Source organism: Antennarius striatus, chromosome 11 (genome assembly GCF_040054535.1).
Source record: "Antennarius striatus isolate MH-2024 chromosome 11, ASM4005453v1, whole genome shotgun sequence".
Classification (NCBI taxonomy): Eukaryota; Metazoa; Chordata; class Actinopteri; order Lophiiformes; family Antennariidae; genus Antennarius; species Antennarius striatus.
Window position 1 is genome coordinate 15,979,054 of NC_090786.1, and position 20,336 is coordinate 15,999,389.

General features: G+C 39.6%; 2 protein-coding genes across 2 annotated transcripts; one reads left to right on the top strand and one right to left on the bottom strand.

Annotated features, from left to right (window-relative positions):
• Window positions 1-493: 493 nt before the first annotated feature.
• lhcgr (luteinizing hormone/choriogonadotropin receptor) lies at window positions 494-5,996 on the bottom strand. The gene is made up of 11 exons (XM_068326903.1): window positions 5,824-5,996; window positions 4,263-4,334; window positions 3,520-3,594; window positions 3,360-3,434; window positions 3,203-3,277; window positions 3,036-3,113; window positions 2,887-2,955; window positions 2,706-2,780; window positions 2,182-2,367; window positions 1,958-2,026; window positions 494-1,715 (listed from the first exon to the last, which is right to left on the bottom strand). Exons 1-11 carry the CDS (start codon window positions 5,994-5,996, stop codon window positions 494-496), a joined length of 2,169 nt encoding a protein of 722 aa, XP_068183004.1.
• Window positions 5,997-8,263: 2,267 nt separating this feature from the next.
• sft2d1 (SFT2 domain containing 1) lies at window positions 8,264-19,795 on the top strand. Its single transcript, XM_068326904.1, has 8 exons — window positions 8,264-8,485; window positions 9,122-9,208; window positions 11,348-11,436; window positions 13,583-13,664; window positions 14,002-14,037; window positions 14,133-14,191; window positions 16,243-16,272; window positions 18,207-19,795. Exons 1-8 carry the CDS (start codon window positions 8,420-8,422, stop codon window positions 18,244-18,246), a joined length of 489 nt encoding a protein of 162 aa, XP_068183005.1. The 5' UTR covers window positions 8,264-8,419; the 3' UTR covers window positions 18,247-19,795.
• The last annotated feature ends 541 nt before the right edge of the window (window positions 19,796-20,336 follow it).

Below are 20,336 nucleotides of genomic sequence, written 5' to 3' on the forward strand. Positions count from 1 at the left end.
AGTTGATGAAATAACACTTTTTTTAAACTTTTTACATTTTTTGTCCATTTATTTTGTTTAATAATAAAATAAATATTGTAATAAATAAAGAGATTATAATTTTCAGCTGACAGAATGATGGGGTCCATCAAAACCTTGTCTTAATGTCTACCCTTACATATGTTTTTGAAACAGATGACATTTTAACGTGAAATACAGGTGGTACTTGTCATGAGTGATTATACAATTGAACAATCAACACATCCAAGGTCTGTTTAGTGTTGAACTGATATCAGACTTGGTAGAAAAAGTCACCGTAGAATTTTCAAAGTACAGTTCCGATGATTTTTTTTTTCTAATCAATAAAATGACAAGATCTCCAACAGCACAGGACGAGGTGAGTCTCTCTATAACAACACGTTACGTGCCAGCAGGTAAATATTTTACACTGAGTTCTTTTCATTCCCTTGCTGTCTTTTTAATTGTCTAAAAGTGTTTTCTGTCTCTTTTTAATTCAGGTGAGCTTCCTCTCCTCTTTCAGGTGACATCTCTGACCAGACATCACAGCCGGTCTCAACTCTCTTCCTGATCCTTCATTTTTGGATCCTGACTTGTTCCTGTTTGTGTTTTCACCACAGTAGGCCTTCACGTGATGGACTCTGACCTTGCTCTTGCAGCAGCCTACGATGCTCATGAGGTGATATGCTTCCTTTCTGAATGCCTTGGTGAAGATTGCATACAGGAAGGGGTTGGCACAAGAATTGATGGGGAAGAAGAGGACCAGCAGAATCTTAGAATTGGTAACTGTGATAAGGGGGATCTTGAATGCAGCAGAGATGGCGAAAAAGGAAATGGGAGCCATGCAGAGGAAATCTGTGAAGATGAGCACCGCCATGCGCTTTGCGATCTTGGTGTCTGCACTTCTTCTGGGGAACTCAGGATTCTTTAATGACAGATAGATAAGAACATAACAGGCACAGACCACAGTGAAGGCCCCCACATTGAAGAAGAGCATAATTATGATGTAGGCCTGTGCCAGAGGGGTTTCAATGTCCATGGGTAAGCACATGCTGACTTTGCTGTAGCTGCTCACACCAACCAGGGGCATCATCCCCATCCCCAGACAGATGAGCCACCCAGTCGCCATTATACTTGCTGCCTGTGTGAGTGCCAGATGGCGTTCCACCTGCAGAGCGTTGGTGATGGTGTGCCAGCGCTCCACAGTGATGGAGCAAAGTGTGAAGACTGACAACTCCCCGCCAAACACAGACAGGAAGCCTGCAGCTCTACATCCAGGCCCCGTTTGCCACTCTATAGCATATGTGCTGTAGTGACCGCGTGTCCGCAAGTCGACTGTGGCTATCATCAAAAGGTAGATCCCAATGCAGAGATCCGCAAAAGCCAGGTGGCACATGAGGAAACGAGGCACCGTCATCTTGTTGCGGCTGAAGAAGGAGATCAGGAGGACTGTCAGGTTACCCGTGATGGCCAGTATGTTGATAAACCAAATTGCCACTCTGAGAAAACGGAAACCTGCAATGTCCTCACAGGGGTTGAAAGCATCTGCTTCAGGTGTGCAGATCAAAGTCGATTGTTTCTGACAGAAGTGGAGCTCTGGATAGTGGAAATTCACGTCTCCATATCCTTCCGCCTCAATAAACAAATCGTCATCTGAAAAAAATGGAACATCCTTGACTAGAGTCGTTTCCTCTGAATCTCCAGCTACATGCTGAACCCTGTTTTCAAAGAAGAAGAAAAAGGAGAAAAAAATTTGTTCTACTCCTCTCATCTCAAATAGAACGATTTAGACTAGAGGTTGATATGACCAGCAAAAAAGTCCAACATCTGTCATTTCTAGCAGAAAAATCATTTCTGAGTAATATAGTCAATGGTTTGGTGATATGTGACGCTGCCAGCTGAGGCTGCTCACAGTCACGTTCAAGCCTCACAGGAAATGGAATCGTAACCGTCTCTTTACCTTGATGATGGATCTCCGTCACCACAGTTAAAAAAGCCAATATTATATGCAGGGTTGATGGGAAGGTCTCTGCGATAAAAGAAAGAATATCATGTAAACCTACCTTCACCATTAACTGAACACCATTGGCTGAACAACAAATGCTCATAGTTATATTGTGTTGATATTGTAAGAAAAATAAATCCAGTTGAATGATCTGAACACTGTGAAATACACAGTGTTACCTGTGGCTGTTCCAGCTTAGCAGTGCACAGCAGTGGCTGTTGTAGGTGAGGTGTGCCTCTCGTAGGCTCCACAGGCCCTGAAGGGGAGGCAAGCTCTTCAAAGCGTACGCCGACTGGGCGAATAAAGTCAGAACGGACTCCAGTCCCTGTGCTGGTAAATTTATGAGAGCTGTCCCCGACACATCCCTGTGAAGAGTCACAGACGACAAACATGTGAGACTGTGACCCTTTCTGACCACTTTACCAATTGAAAGGGAGTCATTAGTAAAATACAACCTTGTACAACTGAATGATTTATACTGGACTCCCACATTGTACAAGAAACAAGAGGAGGAGGATCATTTGTGGAAAGAAAAACTACTCAAAACATGAAGCATCATCTTGTTTGCCATTTGTCATTCATCAGCAAACACTGCTTATTGCTGATGTGAACGGTCGGATCGATGAACATGTACCTCTTTCCTCCTCTCCACACTAAACCTGAGAACAAATGACCTTTAAGAGGGATTAAAAATATCGCTTACAAGACCCCAGGGCCCGTGGCTCCTTCAAAAGCATCTCTGTGGATCACTCTGAGGTTTCGATTATTCTTCAGTACCCTAAGATTATGAAAGGTAGCACAATGAAGAAAAAGCAAAATGCTGTTTGAAGACAATGTAATTTAAAATACTCGGTTTGAAAAAACAACAACAACTATGAAAATACAGCTTATCGATTTTTGTCCCGTTGAAGGCGTGGTTGTGTATTTCTCTGAGACCATTGTTGTACATGTTCCTGCAATCAGTCACATGATCAAGATTAGAGATGAGGGATTAAACCAACAGCATGTAGTCATCTTTTTTTGATTCACTTACATCGTAACGTATTCTTTTGCCATTCCAATGAAAACATTTGGAGGTATTTCCAGTAGATATAGATTGTCACATATATCCCTGCAACAGTACACTGGTTTATAGTAAAGTGTAATGTGTTGATGATAACATGCTTTTTTGATTATAACTCAGGATGTAGAAGCACTTACAAGATGAACTCTGATTCAAGAGAATTAATAGAAGTAAAGTCAGGGAAGGATGTTATTCCAGTATTGGAGATGCTCCTGTTGATGCAAAAAAAAAGGCACACGTCATTCAGTGATTTGTTTCTTAAGCGATTAAATGATGCAGTTCAAGATCTCTCACAAGTAATGCAGTTTTGGAAGGTTGTTAAAAGTCCTTCTGCCAATGTGCATCAGGCTCCTTGTGTTCTGGATTGAACTACAAAGCAATATTAAGATTTATTAAACCTCACCTGTGTTACAGTATTTATTTGTGTATTTAGATGTGAACAGATCAGACTTACATTTCGTAGAGGCTGAGGAGGTTATTAAAAGCTAACGTCTCAATGTTTTCCAGGGTTACACTTTGAGCAATCTCACTGTACAGAAAGCAGAAACTGTTAAGATCATCCAAAGCACAGGCAAGATTCCACATGAAACACTGATCATTGTGTACGATGGCTTATTTTTGTGAAAGGGTCACTGAAACCCAGTGACCAGATAGCAATATGTACCCTTAAAAAAATGTAAAGTATGGATAAAATATATTCTTAAATGTATACTGAAATGCTTTAAGTATACATTTTATTAACTGAAATTTGCATAATGGAACTGAGAACATTAAATCTCATTAAGAGTTTGTTGACTGACTAAACTATTAATTTATTCTACTTTGCTCTGATCAAAGACAACGCCTTTGAGCTGCCTCTTCATGGAGAGATTGTGGTTAAGGATAAATGAAAAATGAATACAGGATTGGAGAATTCTACATCATTAGTTTAATAATTTTTTTTCTAGATAAATCTGATGTATATAAGCACGTACTGCATTTTGGATGTGAGCAAATTCCAGATTTAGCAAATATTAGACAAATCAAAGTTGACATACACAACTTTATGTAAGATTACATTGAGAGTAATTGCTATTACATTTTTTGGGAAATTATTTCATGGTTCAGGTTTAAAGGGTTAGGGAAAAACTTCAACAAGAAAACAGATGACAACATGTCAGAGTAGTCGAAGACTATGAAAGGGTGGTTAATACCTACATCCTCTGAACTCCTCTCAGACCATCAAATGAATGGCTTGAAATTGTGTGCAAAGACAGGTGATAGAAAAATCTGGAAAACACATTTAGAGAGGAATAATTCATTTCTGAATGCCTCATAAACAAATACTGGTGATTTTATGACAGCTGCTATACCACAGGTTATAGATACACTGCAAAAGAGGATATTTTAATGCTCCAAAAAGAATTGTTGTACAGTACATGGAAATCCACAAACATGGTCTGACCTCCTAACAAACTGTGAGCGCAGTGAAGATGACAAATATTTAAAACTACTGATAATGTTAATATCTGACTAAACAGAAACTCCTTGGAATGTGTGTGTGTGTGTGTGTGTGTGTGTGTGTGTGTGTGTGTGTGTGTGTGTGTGTGTGTGTGTGTGTGTGTGTGTGTGTGTGTGTGTGTGTGTGTGTGTGTGTGTGTGTGTGTGTGTGTGTGTGTGTGTGTGTGTGTGTGTGTGTGTGCTGGCCTTCATAGACACTTATCAAGAGAGACTCAAGGTTTTTGTAACTTAACAGATGGGTCAAGATTTCCCACCTTGAAGGCCCATGATTGTCTACTGTAGTAACAAGAACCTGACTGAGTACGAACCTAGAGGCAACTCCGTGTCCTTGACCGTGTTAGATCAACTTGACATTTTCTCCACAAGTAATAAAGTTGAGCACGTACAGTGCCTTCTGTTTCCTAACAATAGAGTGGTAGGTGTTTACTGTGCTTTTAGTGAATGAGGAAAACAGCAAACACAAACATGAGATGGATGTTGATCTTTCAGTTTGCAACAGATTTATCTGGGTTTTTTTAATCGATGTTAAAATTTTAGGTGATCGCGTGAACTCCATGCTGAAACGTATGTCAAGCCGACATACAGATATGTTGATGAACAGCATGATGATCACCATTGCTATGCTGATGTAACAAAACATGAATTGTGGTTTAGCAGAAAAAAAATAAACCTGAACATAAAAATTCTCAGAATAGGATGGAAATTGTTGGAGGGTCTTGTGTACAAGTGGACTTGTGCATATGCTATATATTTATATAACCATCAGACAAATGGCTCTGAAACCATGGCTGTGGCTGTGCAGACCTTTCAACGATCACTTTTGCATCTCTTAAAGAACATCTTGTAATATAAAAGAGCCAAACAACCTGATAAATTTAACCTTCAAAAAGTACATTGATGTACATACATGACTACAAATATTCAAATATGATCGAATGGGGAAAAGGATAAAGCTCCTAGTGGTCACTTTTACAGCCCTGTATTCACTCTATTTTAAGCACATATCAGTCGAACCAAAGTCAAACACACCAAAGTGTGTTTCGTGCAAATAACAGCTCCGTGCGTAAATACGCACGGATTAGTCTTGGAGTCATTTGCAGTAAGAAATCGATAGCAATGAATTCAAGTGCCATAATGTGATATCAGTTATCAATCAGTTCTGACCACTTTCTATTTCAGCTACTATCGGTGTTGTCTGTTGTTTTTGCACGCACAATCTTTACAGTATACGCAGCGTAAAATCCAAGACGGCACTTACAGTCTCTTCTCTCTGTGATCCATCATCAGCGCTGACCCTTGTGTGACATTGTTGCATCGGATTGTGTGGGAGAAACATCGGCAGATCCTCGGGCAGGCGAAAGCTGACACACATTTGCACCCGTAGAAAACTAAAGCGGTGAGGAATGAAAGGGCTGGCAGAGACGTCCGCATTGTTCAGTTGTCTGGAAGCCTCTCAGAATCCGGGTCGTGCGCTAGATCCGGTGCGTTTAAATATTTGGCCCTTCCTTAATGAAGACGCTTCTGCTTGCAGCTTTACCGGTGCAGAGGGTATATCATCTGAGACAAACGATAGATTAAAAGCAGTCACTGTGACTAAAAAAGTCACTGTTATGAGTGAAAAATATATATAATATATATAAAATATTTGAATAATTAGTTATCTTTTCCTGGAACATACTGTATCTACCTTTAATATTTTTTTCAATCAATAATCGTTCTGACTGTTTAAATTTATAGTGCACAATAATTTAATAAATACAGGTGAAATAAGTGACGATGTTACACAATATGTAGCGTTGTCTGTGTGCAGGGTGTTATTTGTTTTGGGATTGGTCTTCACATGTTCCCCTTCAGAAAACAGCTGTTTAATGGCTAACAGCATATTTAGGGTGAACTGCATTAAGGATGGCTATTCCTCCCTGGCTGATTAAAAATTCGTCAGTATCATCAGCTTTTGTCCACTGGTTTGACCTTGACTTTCACCCATATATTCTCTACAGTTTTAAGATCTGTTTAAGTGCAGGCCTAAACATGACTGACAGATAAAATCCACAAAATATCATACGAAACCATGCTGTGATTGCTGGAGCATTTTCTTATTAAAAAAACAACCCCTTGTCTCTTTTTTCTCCTGCACAACCTGGGGGGATGAGGTATTATTTTTGCGTTCATGTGGAAGATTAAACTTTGAAATGCAAATAAAAAATGATAATCTACATAGCTGGTAGACATACGTGTAGAACAGCAAAATCAGGGTGGAATTTTATTTTAACTTTGTCCCAACGTTATTCAGAATTTTCCTCTCATTGCTCACTGTTTGTTCAAGGAAATTTGAGGACCCTTTGTTCATTATGTGTTGTCTCTCTGGCAGTAGCTAAAACTCCAGTCAAATTTGAAAGGACCTGAAGCATGAAAAAAAATAACCCTGTACTTCTGAGAGTGCTAAAAATGCTAATCTATGGGCCGCATTAGATTAAAAGAAGCCCCATAAAAATAAATAGATGAATAAATAAAAAAAATTTAAAAATTAAATGCTGGTCTTTAATTTTAATTATTATTAATGTCTATTGAATAACAAAGTTATTTTGTGTTTCCTAATATCTTGAAAAGGATATTCAAAGGCTGTCAGCTTCCACTTTCCATCAGCATTGGTTGGTCTGGACGTATTCACAATAAAGAAATGGTTAGAAGAAACCGATTTCAAAGTGACGAAGACATGCAGTCACTCCAGTTACTGGGATGTTTTACACTCTGCAACTTCAGATGTGGGATAAAGATTGAGAAAAAACATTTTCTGAATTTCTTGAATAAATATTGTTTAAGATTTTTGTAAATGCACCAAGTGTAAAATGCTGTATAACTGTATTACTTCAGCCTGTGAGACAGACTGCATTGTCAGGGCAGCTTCCTTCTGCGTCCTGTCTTGTTCTTACTGAAACACCAGATGGGGACAAAGCGACAGCAACAGCAGGGTACAGAGAAAGCAGTTTTGTTAATGCCGATGAGAAACAGCAAAAAATATAATAAAGTTGTTTTTGTTTTTTTTGCTGTTTCTCATCGACATAAACAAAACCGCCTTCTCTGTCACTTTTTTTTATATATATGTATTTGTAATAAATACATATATATATATATATATATATATATAAAGTGACAGCGTGATGTTTACATGTCAGCTTATTCAAATATACAGGTGGAGAGAGATATATAGATATGAAAGGCATGCACTTTCATATACGTATATTGTGTGCATATGAAAGTAAAAGACCTTATACATCAAAAAAGAACAAGATAAAAGCAATGTTGAAAACATTATAATCGTACTCATCTACCTATTCAACATCATATGAGTGTGCTTGAAATGTATGCAGCTCTACCGTATTTCATGATCATTTGATTTGGGGCATACTTATTTTGGTTTGTAATAATAATAATAATAATAATAATAATAATAATAATAATAATAATAATAATAATAATAATAATAATAATCATCATCATCATAATAATAATAATAATAATAATAATAATAATAATAATAATAATAATAATAATAATAATAATAATAATAATAATAATAATAATAATAATAATAAAATATACGATAGTTCCGGCGTTGTGAAATCGACTTTGCTGAAGTTGATTTCACAAACTGACCTGCCATCAGTTATTGAAACACTTCCTTTGTCATCTGGGCTTTCATTTATTTCGCCCAACGGATTCTAAGTCAGCAGTAGTAGTAAGCATAGTCAGGGAAGCCAGGAAGTTCAACTTTTCACAGCTACAAATACACCTTGTACACAACAATTTTACATTTGGATATTTAATTTGTTGTTGCCAGCGATCGTCTAGCGATGGACAAGCTTCGTCGAGTGTTAAGCGGTCAAGAGGAAAATGAAGAACGAGGTCTGACTGCACAGGTAGCAACAGTTTGATGTGCTAAGATGCTAATGCTATCCAAACTGTTATAATGAATTTAAACATAAAGTTGTGCTATTTTCGTGTCAAGTCTGTGGCTCGGTAATTTTTTTTTGCTCAGATGCCTGCCCTTGTGTTTAATTGGTTTGATGTAGTTTGAGTGACGCTTAGTTTGTTTCGCTAGCTTTTGGTGAAAAGGAAACCCCTGTTAGTGCTAGGCTAGGCTAGGCTAGGCTAGGCTAACGTCATCTGTGCAGCCTTCCGTGATGTTAGCTTGGTGGGTTAGCTTAGGAGTTTACAACTAAAAGTCACATTCGTCTGTCACAGCTTAACAGTTGTTTGCTTATTTATATTTTTTGCACGCTTTCACGATGAGGGGGGGATGAGGTAAGGTGCTGACTTTAATTCTTGTATTTCTGTGTTAAATGTTGGTAAATTTATGTTCATTTTTTGCTTCCCTCTGGCTCACCAGAGCTTCTCGTGTGATATGTATGCATGTCTTTGCAGATTTTTATTTACCTTTTATTTTCAAGTGCGCATGTATAACCAGAAAATTGCCACCATTGAATCATGTGATTTTTAAAAAAATTTATTACAGTATGTAATGTAAGTCTTGTGACTTCCTGCGTCCTCTCCAGATCCTTGATGCCACCTCCCTCAGCTACAGCACCAGGGTGAAGTGGTTTGTCATCTGCTTCGCTGCAGGCATCCTGTTTTCAATTCTGGTGAGTGCCTACGTCTTTTATTTTGAAAAGGCTATCTCATGGTAGTTGTAGTTTTCTGTCTGAAGTAGTTCTGACGTTTGATCGTATGGTGTTGCTAAAGCCTGTTCATCATTTTCTTGTAAAGTTTGTACCTATAACCAAGTTGTGGAATGTCTCAGCACCATCACCATGGAGACGTGCCCCTGTTCTTTTCCACAAATCTTTTTATTTGCTTGACAGGGAGGAGGAAGAAGTAGTTGAACATGTCACTTGGATTTGTAGTTTGGAGGAAGTCTGGTGGCATTTAAAATTATTTCATAGTCATAATTCATACTGACAACACCACAACACAACTTCTATAAGCCCAGGTTGTGAAATTTACATTCAGGTATTTCCTAGAATTTGTCAACAACCAACACACAATATTAAAACCTTTATCTGTCTCTTCCATTCATCCATTAATATTTAAAGACTCATCAGGTCCGGTAAAGACCAGTGCTACATACAGTCAAACCTCGGTTTTCAAACGCTTCTGTTCTCGACCAAATCGGTTTTCGACCAGAAAATCCGAGAATTTTACGTCTCTGAACTCGACCAAAATTCGTCTCTCGACCAAAACGAAAGAAGCCGAGCGTACCTGAACGTGACTCACTTGGGAGCCGAGCAAACTGCCCAGGATGCTTCCTCCGTAGTGCATTCGTGTTCAAAGTTCGATAGGATATCTTTTACTAAAATAAAACACAGTGTCTATTTCTACCCTTTTTTATTTATGGTAAACAGTATACAGTGCAGTTTATGGTGTAAAATAGTAAAAGAAAATCTTAGAAAAAGTTATTTTTTAGACTTGGAACGGATTAAAATTATTAACATTAATTATAATGGGAAAAATAGTTTCGGATTTCGAACAACTCGCTTTCGAACAGCCTTCTGGAACGGATTATGTTTGAAAACCGAGGGTTGACTGTATTCCTAAATCCACTATTCATAATTGTCTCAAAATACTTTCCAACCTTCCATTCTTCTTCTTGAAAGTGATTTAGTCAGAGAACATGCATGTGAGTTGCAGCCAAGCAGTGATTTAAAAAGAAAATACCCTGACAATATTTCGACACAAGGGGGCAGCCATCATGCTTCAGTAAAAACATCAACATTTACTGGAGAGCCTCCTTAGGCCTGGCGACTAGAGCTGATAGAGACTGTTTGTGCCACCAAAGTTTTGCCCACTTATTTTCATGTGATATGCTGAACACAAAATGATTGAAAGTTGATGCCAAGAACAGAAATCCTTTGGCTAACTGGAAAGGTTATTTTGAAAAGTTTTTTTTTTTTAAATCAAAAAATGCATATAATGAATAAAGTGTTGATTCCACATGAAATAGTATATCAAATTATCTGCAATACAGTCACATGACAGTTAAAAGCACTCAGCTGTGCAAAGAATACACTGAACATATCACTGTTAATGTTGTTGCTGCACTTGCTCTTCAGCTTAGAGAAGCGTTCAATTGTGGCATTATGGGATGGGATGGGAAGTTTCCCACTGGAGAGCCATTTATTATAATGTCAGGTCATAACATGTTGACAATGAAAGCAAGTGCCAATAGCAACACTGTGGTTATTTCAAAAAGTTTTAAACATTATAAACTTGCTACATCAGGCAGAATCTTGGGAGTAGAATCCATGACCGCAAAAACCCAGATAACTTTGATCTATGGTCTTACTCACACTGGCCTTCTCCCTCGTCTTTCTATCTTATCCAGTTCCTGAATGTACAAAAGCTAAAATTTGACCTTGACCTAATTTTCTCAAGTATTTTTGAGACGAATGGACGGATGGACGAACGGACGAACGACGCTGACAATTACAATACATCACTGCTTTGAAGCGGGATGTAATCAGTTGGCAACAGAGGTCACAGGACAGAGCCCTCAGTGGGGGGAGATGTAGATGAACATTTCAGTGCAGAGACTCCCAAATGCAAAACAATAAATAAATAAAACAATGGGTGGTCCATAGTTGGACTGACCCAAATTCTGTTTGAGGATTTGCATATGCTTTTCTTTAAAAAAACAACAATCATATTAAAGTTCAGCACTATTTTTATTGTGTGTAATGGAGAAGCTATTCTGTGTCGCTGACAGACTCTTGTCGTTTGTCCAGGGTACAGCGCTGCTTTTCCTCACTGGAGGTAAAGGAATCGCGCTTTTTGCTGTTTTCTACACACTAGGGAACTTTGCAGCTCTTGGCAGGTATGGCTCTTCAGATCATGTTTGCAATGTACTATCTTGGTCTAATAATATTGTTCTTTGAACTATTGTTTTTGATTAACTTTAAACGCTGGGACTTGTTTTAGTTCTTATGATGTAATTTAGAAGAGTTTCTTTTGCTCCTGCTGTACCAGGAAGGTTCTGTCCCAGATCCTAAAAAGGCAGTTTCTCTCAGAAAACTGTTTTGTGTTAAGTGGTTTGCTATGTTTTTCCCACCAGCATGGTGCACCGATAAGAAAACAAACTTCTGTATGGAGAGTGCTTCAATGATTGTTCGTTGGAATATGCTAACCTGCTCCTGCAGTTAATCTTGGGATGTTTGACGTTCGTGGACACACTGTGGCTCAGTGGTTTTCACCATCACCTCAAAGACAGAAGGCGGTATCCGGGCTGGGCTCTGTCTGTTTTCTCCCGGTGTTTGTGTTGACGTCCTTTGGGTGTTCCCCTCCACTAGTCTTCCTGTCTGTATCTTTGACCGAAGCCTCGTCTTAGAACTCTCATTGGCCCCTGGACTGCCCTTTGCTCTTGGTGCCCAAGATTAGATAAAATACTCATTTTAAATTACATTAAAATTGCAGCTAATTGAGATGAGAGGTCTTTTTGGCAGTAGAGATCAGCAGCCTTCTAAATTTTTACCATATTATGGATAATCTAATGTAGAGTCTAGAGTCTAGAATCTAGAGTCATAACATGATCTTGATACCTTTGACTGTTTACAGACAGTGAAGCATCAGTGCTCGTTTTCCTGGACAGGGCGGTCTCTGTTTCAGGTATCACATGTCCAGAAGGATTAGATGTGTAAAGAAATGGGGTTGTCTCCTTCTTTCATAACCGTTCTTGCCAATTCAAACCAAGAGTGTCATATTGTAGAGATCTGAAGCCAATCAATAATTACGTAACTGACTGCAAGATGATTAGAAATGAGCCTGAAGGCTTAGCTTTTGTTTTGCCAGTTGAGCCTTACAGCCAGTCGATAGCTTTGGGTCATGGCTGACAGAAACAAGGAGCTAAAATGACCTTCCTTTACTGGTTCCGTCACAGTCACATCCCTGATGAGCAGAAGAGGGTTGATAGATTGGTACTTGTATCGACAGATTCTCTCCACGTTAGCCAATAACGTATTGGTTTCATAGCCGTAATGGCTTTAACTATGCTGTCATCCTTCCCACTAGTCTGCCACAGTAGCGTCTATATAAGCGTCATTGCTGTCTTCCCTCCCTCTTGGCTGACGAGGAGGAACAGCCTGCGTCAACAGACCACTCTCTTGTCTCGGCTAACAGATGTGACGCTACACACACTCGTCTGCCCACTCAGCTCTGCTGATTCCAGATCTGCCAGCCTCGTCAGCGGGGAAAGCCTTCATCCTGTTACATTCTCTGACGTTACATGTGCGACATGTAGGAGGATCTAATTGTGTCATCATAGGAAGTCTTTACCCGCTAATTATTACAACCTGTCAGTTTGATTCACATGACCACGCAATTCCGGTGTCACTCAAAAGAGGTCCGTGTGTTTGCATGTTAAGATTATTTTGAGGTTTGGTACAGTTTATGTAGGTTATGGAGAATTTATGTTTAGCACAAACTGGAACACGTTCATATGTATTCTATATATGTGAGGAACTGTAATATAATAAAACTAGAACCAATGCAGTCACAGACTGCAACATCCCATGTCTCCCCTGAATACAAAATTTTACCCTGACCTACTTGCATAGGTTAAAGATCAAAACTAGTGCTCTGACCTACTTTCATAGATCAAAGCACTACCTTTGAATTATGGTCTTACTCACACTGACCTTCTCCCTCGTCTTTCTACCTTATCCGGTTCCTAAGTGTACAAAAGTTGAAATTTGACCTTGACCTAGTTTTCTCAAGGTTAAGGTCATTTTTTTTTCATCCCCTTTTCGCTGCCTGAGTAATCTGCTTTTTGTTTCATTTTTCTACCTGCAACGGTTGCGAAGATATTTGGTAGACATACGGACGGACGAATGGACTAACACAGACAATTACAATACCTCACCGCTTTGAGGCAGGATGTAATAATGGTTTGCCATTTGACACAACAGGCTGATGCATCTTTTAATTGATGTTAAAAATGTAATTCATCTGTTTCTCTGTTTTTAAAGCACCTGCTTCCTTATGGGACCACTAAACCAGCTGAAGCGGATGTTTGAGCCAACAAGACTGATAGCCACTATCGTTATGCTGGTAAATACGGCGTTGGACTTTTATTTTGGACGTTAAGTTAAGCCTGAAGCTTCACTGATTACGATTTGTCTGACATTCACATTGTATCTGCCTTCGCCAACTCGAGAGGTTGTAAAAGGTCTGTAGTCTCTGATTTTAGATTAGGAAGCCAAGTTCAATCTCTCCACCCCTTAAAGGATTACCAAGATAAAGCATCTTATCTTTACAACACGTTCATGCTTGAAATGGGACGGTGTAGAATTCACCATTTCCTGTGCAGCTTTAAAAAACATCCAGTGTCAGATTTCAGATGTCATTTTCACGCATGAACATAACTGTTTCTTTCTTCTCCCTCTAGCTCTGCTTTGTCTTAACACTTTGTGCAGCGTTTTGGGTAAGAAGATGATTCATAGTTTTAAGCCATTTTCAGTCTTCAATGTTTTTTAGTTTCCAGCTATTATAATTCCAGGATTGTGTTTTATTTTACAGTGGCACAATAAAGTGCTGGCTCTCATCTTCTGTATTCTGCAGTTTTTGGCAATGACTTGGTAAGTGTCCCTCTGTCACAAACACCCAACCGGATGGAGCCCTCAGTCCATGACAGAACTATAGAGGCTTTAGTGGAGTCATCTTCGTCACTCCGCTGATACTTTAAGCTGACTCGCTGCACAGCGGAAGTTACATATAGTTCAAAAGAACAGTTTAATGTTTTATCATAACATCAGGTGTCATAAAATGACAATGTAATACACAAATAATGAGGTCAGTACCTCCAAGATCAGACTGGAAGTACTTAAAGATACAGACGGGTGTTTTCACCTGTGAAATTTACATACTATTAATATTTACATACGATTAATTCCAGAGGATATTGTGCAATTTCCTCCGGGATTAATTCAGCATCTATCTAATCTGTTTTATCTGTCTTCTCTAATCTATACAAATCAGTTTCATGGTTCGTAACTAGAACTGCAAGTGACATCAAGTTCATCAAGTCCTCAACAAGTTTGCAACGAGTTCAATTCAGAGTCTCTGGTTTTCTGAATTCTGCTGTCAGATTAGTGGAACAAGAAAACATGTAGTTCTTAGGTCAGCGGGGTTGGGTTGCACCGCAGCAGTGAACCTGTGAGCGATGAGTCTGGGCATGCCAGCACTTGTATGTTCATTAATTTGGTATGTATTTGCACAGCAGTCACAAAAGGCTTTTAGTGTGTGAATGTACACAGTTATAACCCCGGACCCCCTGAAGAAGGCTCTGCCCTGGTAGCCACGTGACTACATTTTTGCACCCACGTGTAGTACATTCACTTCCGCTCTGATTGCATTCTTGGAGGCATCACCATGGCAACAGCAAGTCACACATCTCTGGTTCATCCTTATTAACGGACCAGAGGGCATAGTGCGTTCCCACACAGGCGCATAGACGGCTGCGTGAAGGTGGTTCTGTAATAAGACGTCGACACATAGTCACTGGTGGGCGAAGTCCAGTCTGTAGGCAGACCTCAGTAACGCCACCATGTGACACCAAAGCCATCTAGAGCACAGGAAGCAGTGGGAAGTAACTGATGAAACGGGACTGGACACATTCTACTTTACATACATACTTACTCTTTTAGCTTAGCCATTCAGAACATTGACCTACGAGGGTTTCCTGCTGACTGGTGGTCAGAAAAGATGATCGTCAGGCTCCGTCTTATAGCAGCAGTTAATCATTCATCTGCTGACCAAATTCCTCACATGTTTGAAATATGTGTTTGATCAGGAGTCTTTCTTTTTTTTCAGCTTAACTTGAATCCCTTCCAGCACAGGGTATCAGGTTGTTATTTACTTGACTGGAGTTATTAATGCACTGATACCCGATTCATTCGTAGTCATGTTAATGAGATCCCCTTCACTCCACTGATCAAAACTGGACAGGATATAAATTCATATTTTACATCTTGGTTTGTTGCTTGTCAGAGAAGCCGTAATTCTGTTGATCTCAAGTCTTAGCTTAATCTTAATCCGGTGTTCCTTGTGGTATTTCTTTAATCTCTTGAACATCGTGCCGTTACAAACCCCTGGTGTGTTGACAAGGATCATTACAAACTCGCTGAAGATGTTCATCTTTTTAATAAAACCAAATGACACATAAAAGGGAAAATAAATATTGAGTCATTTTTCTCAGTAAAACTGTTCTTAAAGATGCTGATATAAAATTTCCACTGACACGGGGCAGGATTGTTTTCTGTAAACTGATATATATCAGCTGGTGTGTTGGCTTCCTTTGCCGTTTTACACCTCCATTACTTCATGTATTTGATACTTTCTTGCTGTCATTCAGATCTAGTGTCTTTAATTTCTTGTTACCAATCTGGTGATTTACTGAGAAAGATGTTAACGTGTTGAATACTTATTTTACCAACTGTTTGTTCAGCCAGGAAATCAAATGCCAGTATTAATCCCATCAGAGGAGAAATGTCTCCTTTATTACACCAAATAAAAAAATGTTAATGTTATTGAATGTTTTATTCATGTTTTTTAGTGTCAGCTCTTCATTTGTATAAAGTCAGTATTTTCTTCTGTGTCTTTAACCTCTGTGTTTTTGGTTCTCTTTCAGGTATAGCATCTCTTACATTCCATTTGCCAGGTAATTAAAAGACGTTCATTATATACATTCAAATTGATGTGCGGCTGTTCTTTTTGTTCAGGTCACTAGCACGCGTAATGAATCCAGTCTTCCTGTGAGAGCATTCTGTTCTCTTGAGCCACAAAAAGAGACCTTTAATACACTTTCAGCCACCGTTCGTGTCTCAGTGATACTCAGTCTACAAATGTCGAGCAAACCGGAGGGAGTAGTTGTATGAGCCCTCAGGAAAAACATGTTTTCATTTTAACAGTTTGCCTCCACCATATGGTTGTAATCCCCCCCCCACACACACACACACAAACACACACATCCCAGGAACAGTGTCAAACAAATGGTAGCTTATTGTTTTACACTCGTCTGCTGATGTCGTTGGCTTTTTTTTTTTTTTACAGTATCCTAATGAAACCATTTCTTGAGGAATAATGTATCCTGTGATGACGTTATATTAACTAGTGAAGGGACAATTTCAAATTTTGATTAGAACTAGACCCAACAAGTCTCCCCTGTAGTAGAGGCCCCCTAACTGTGATGGTTCTGAAATGACCCCCCCCCCCACTGCACCACCTCTCTGCTCCCATAGCCAGGCGTGAGGTTGTTTTATCAGTCCAGCTGTAAACAGGGTTATGCTTCACTTAGTGGGGTCCAGGGCTGGCATTCAGCCCCCCCACAAAGTGCCTTGTGTGTTTGGGCAACCCTATAATCCGTCCTGACAGCTGAGAGACGTCCCTGAGTCCCCCCCCCTCCCCCAATACTAGCAAGGCAAAGCTTAGACAAAGACCTTCTCCTTTACACCCCTTCCAAAAAAACACATTCCTATAGAGGTAATGCAAATTTAACCAGTATTTTTCTATTTGTTCACATCTCTATTATTTATTACTTTCCTAATTATTTTGTTTGCTGAGGTGTTATTGTTCCTGCTCCCTAAGCTCTTTATTTTAATCCATTTTTCATTTCATTTAGATTTGATCGTTTAGCTCTTTGGTTTGCCACGCTGCCACAGATCTGCAGCGTATTTTGATCACAGATCTCCATCCCTCTGAGGGACACATTTAGAGAGAATCAGAGTGCAGCCCCCACCTCTCCTCGTCTGTGGTCAGACAAACGGATACCTGGCCAGCCACAACGCCACATGGCCACTGTTCTTGATCCTTTAATGTATTTTGTCTTGTTGCCTATTTATAACCACTCTGGCTGGTAGACCCGGGCACTGAAACCTGCTGCATGTGCTCTTCCCACAATGCTTTAGGGCTGCTGTTGCTTTAATAGGCAATCGGAAATGGGGGGTGGGGATCTCAGGGACGGATGGTTTATTCATGAAGGTTTTGGGAAGTAAAAATAGAGTCAAGCCTCAGAATATAAGAAAACCAAACTTCAGTCTTGATGGGAGGAAGAAGAGGAGGGTGCTGGTGTTGAGTGTTATTGGTGATGCATGAGACAGACAAACCAGAAGGAGAGCTCTCCTGTCGATCCACCATCCTCCCCCGCCTTCACAGACCGCTTATGACCCCTCCCCACCCCACCCCCCTTTCTCCTTGTGACCTTGATGGCATTTACACCTCCTCCATTGAAATTTTAACTGTGGCTGCAGGCGAAGTCTGCATAGCAACACAGCGATGGCAAGATCGAGCATTGTGAGGAGAAACTCAAAACAGGTAACCATGGTGATCGCTCGTATTGCGTCATCCGTCAAGGCAGAGGAAAAACCTGGAGAAAGGGAGCCCCCGTCACTCTGAGCGTGTGGTACTTCCCCACCAAAACACAATCACTTATTCATGCGGGGCTCCGCCCAAAGCATCGCAGCACAGGATGGAAGATTTATTTAACGCACCCGACAGAGTTGACCTACTGTATTTATTTTTCCTTGTATATTTTTAACTCCACGTCTTTGTTTTGGCCCAATTCACAGATTTCCTTCTGTTTGTTTCATTCTGCAGGGACGCTGTGATGAAATGCTTCACGACCTGTCTGAGTTAGGACTGCACTCTTTCATTTGAAGACTGGTCCCAATAAGCAAACTATTAGAATGATTGCTGTGTAAAATATACATTTACATTGTTTATATACTATCCAAATTTTTCTATGGTTCTTTCATACTGTGAATCTAACCTCTAAAGTCTACCTGGTCTCTAAACTTAATCAGATTGTACAGCTTTCTTTTGCTTCTGATGTGACACGAGTGCCTTGAATGATTCATATATTTAAAAATATTCTTATAAATTCGGAGGATTTTATACCATTTAAATTCAGGGAAATAATGTTGGCTTTGCTGTACGATAATTGCGACACACGTGCCTTTAGATTTTTGTCGTGTATATACGAGCATATGAAGAGATCCTTTGAAATGATGACCAATCGTACACATTTACATCTTGAACGGAAAGATTCCACTTCTGCCTTTTTAAATCGTGTTCCTAGAGCTTGGAAACATTTGATAAAAGTCTTTGTTTTCTATCTAAGAGGCACTGATGTATAAATAAACTCTGATGTGCCTCCATATTTATGATTATCTTTCCTTAGAGATTTGAGGCAGACTCCACTGATGATACACTGGTATATATTTATATGTAATTTTTAGCTTTTCCACCAAAAAGATTAGAGAAGCATCTCCTATCTCATCTGTAGATATCCTAATGTGTGTTTGATTACACCTACCCCCCTTTGCCTCATCAGATTCCATGAAAATTCCTCCTTTTTAGATTTGAGTTCCTGCCAGATGTAACATTGACCCATTTAATTATGCTTTTATGAGCATTGTGGGTATGATGTGACCTAATAACCCACTATAGCTTGCACCGGGTTCCCTAAATTGCTTCAGCATGATGGGATAGCCTTTGAGGATACGGTTGTCATGACAACCTCTTCCACAAGATTCATGGCTTCAACCTTCCCCCCATCGGTGGTGCAGACATGAACATTATCCTCTTCTTGGACACCTTAGGAGGACTATGGACCTCCCTACATTTTATTTTATTGTGACATAATTAGACAGTTTTATTAAACTGCTTTTGGTATCACACACTGAAAGGAACCAGCTCATCCAGTTCCCTATTTAGGAGATTTTCTCTTGATTTAATAAAGTGCCTTCATGTTTGTTTCTGTTCTGGTACTAAATAAGAGCACGTCCTGTTTTGCAGACACCACATAGTTTCATTAGTCGCTTGTGTAAGGCATGGTGGATTAACATGGAAAATCTCCCCTCACTTGTTCAACTAACTTGGCAGTGACTCAATAAATCCTTCAGCAATTTAGTGTGGGGATAAAAACGGATTCTGTTGAACGAAGGGAGCGTTGTTTTTGTTATTTGCCTGCTATTACAGAGAAGTTAAGGAGAAAGCATCCTGACCCCTGCAATCTGTTCAACTCCCCGAATGTTTCCTCTTGGTTCCATCTAATCCTTTGTTATGTCACAGAGGACAGGGGTCCCACGCTACAACAGGGCCTGAACTCAAACAAGTCACAGCCCTCTGCAGCTTCATACCCCATGTTATTGTGTAAACTTTAATAAATAACGTGTTGTCATGGATGTTTTCGTTGCTGGGTTGTTGTTTTTTTAATATATACAGTATATCAAGACTCAGTGTGCTGTCAGTGTAAGGGAATTCAAACAAACGTCCTATTATTAAAGCAGTTTTATAATATAAATCATTTATGAAAATATAATGATATATATTGATACAGTGATCTCTAGAGCAACTGACTTTTGATCTGTTGAATGTCCGCTGCAAATCTCTCCCCCCCCCCCCCCCCCCGGCAATATCACATTAATGGTCTAAAAATCTATTTATTTAGAAGCACGTATTGATTTGCTCTTACACTCAACATTGAGAGGAACAAAATCACTGTTTTTATTGTGGGACTGTCTGGTTGAAAATGCAGATAAAAGCAGAAATAAGGGAAATCGATACAGCAAACTATTTGTATTCCCCAGATGTCAGTCACAGCTGAAAGAACAATGGGCCGTGTGCATCAGGGGCATCGACGTGAGGAGAGACGGGGTGGATGGAAAAGATCAAATCAAACTGCATTGTGACCCTGACATGATTGGTTCAAGGACGAGCAGGGTT

Bases quoted from the DNA above. Each gene is read 5' to 3' on its own strand.
- lhcgr (XM_068326903.1), bottom strand. From the start codon at position 5,996: ATGCGGACGTCTCTGCCAGCCCTTTCATTCCTCACCGCTTTAGTTTTC. The intron at 3,114-3,202 runs GTAAGTGCTTCT...GTACTGTTGCAG, and splicing joins CTTGAATCAGAGTTCATCTT to GGATATATGTGACAATCTAT. The intron at 2,956-3,035 runs GTAAGTGAATCA...GACTGATTGCAG, and splicing joins GCAAAAGAATACGTTACGAT to GAACATGTACAACAATGGTC.
- sft2d1 (XM_068326904.1), top strand. From the start codon at position 8,420: ATGGACAAGCTTCGTCGAGTGTTAAGCGGTCAAGAGGAAAATGAAGAA. The intron at 11,437-13,582 runs GTATGGCTCTTC...CTGTTTTTAAAG, and splicing joins AACTTTGCAGCTCTTGGCAG to CACCTGCTTCCTTATGGGAC. The intron at 16,273-18,206 runs GTAATTAAAAGA...TTCATTCTGCAG, and splicing joins TCTTACATTCCATTTGCCAG to GGACGCTGTGATGAAATGCT.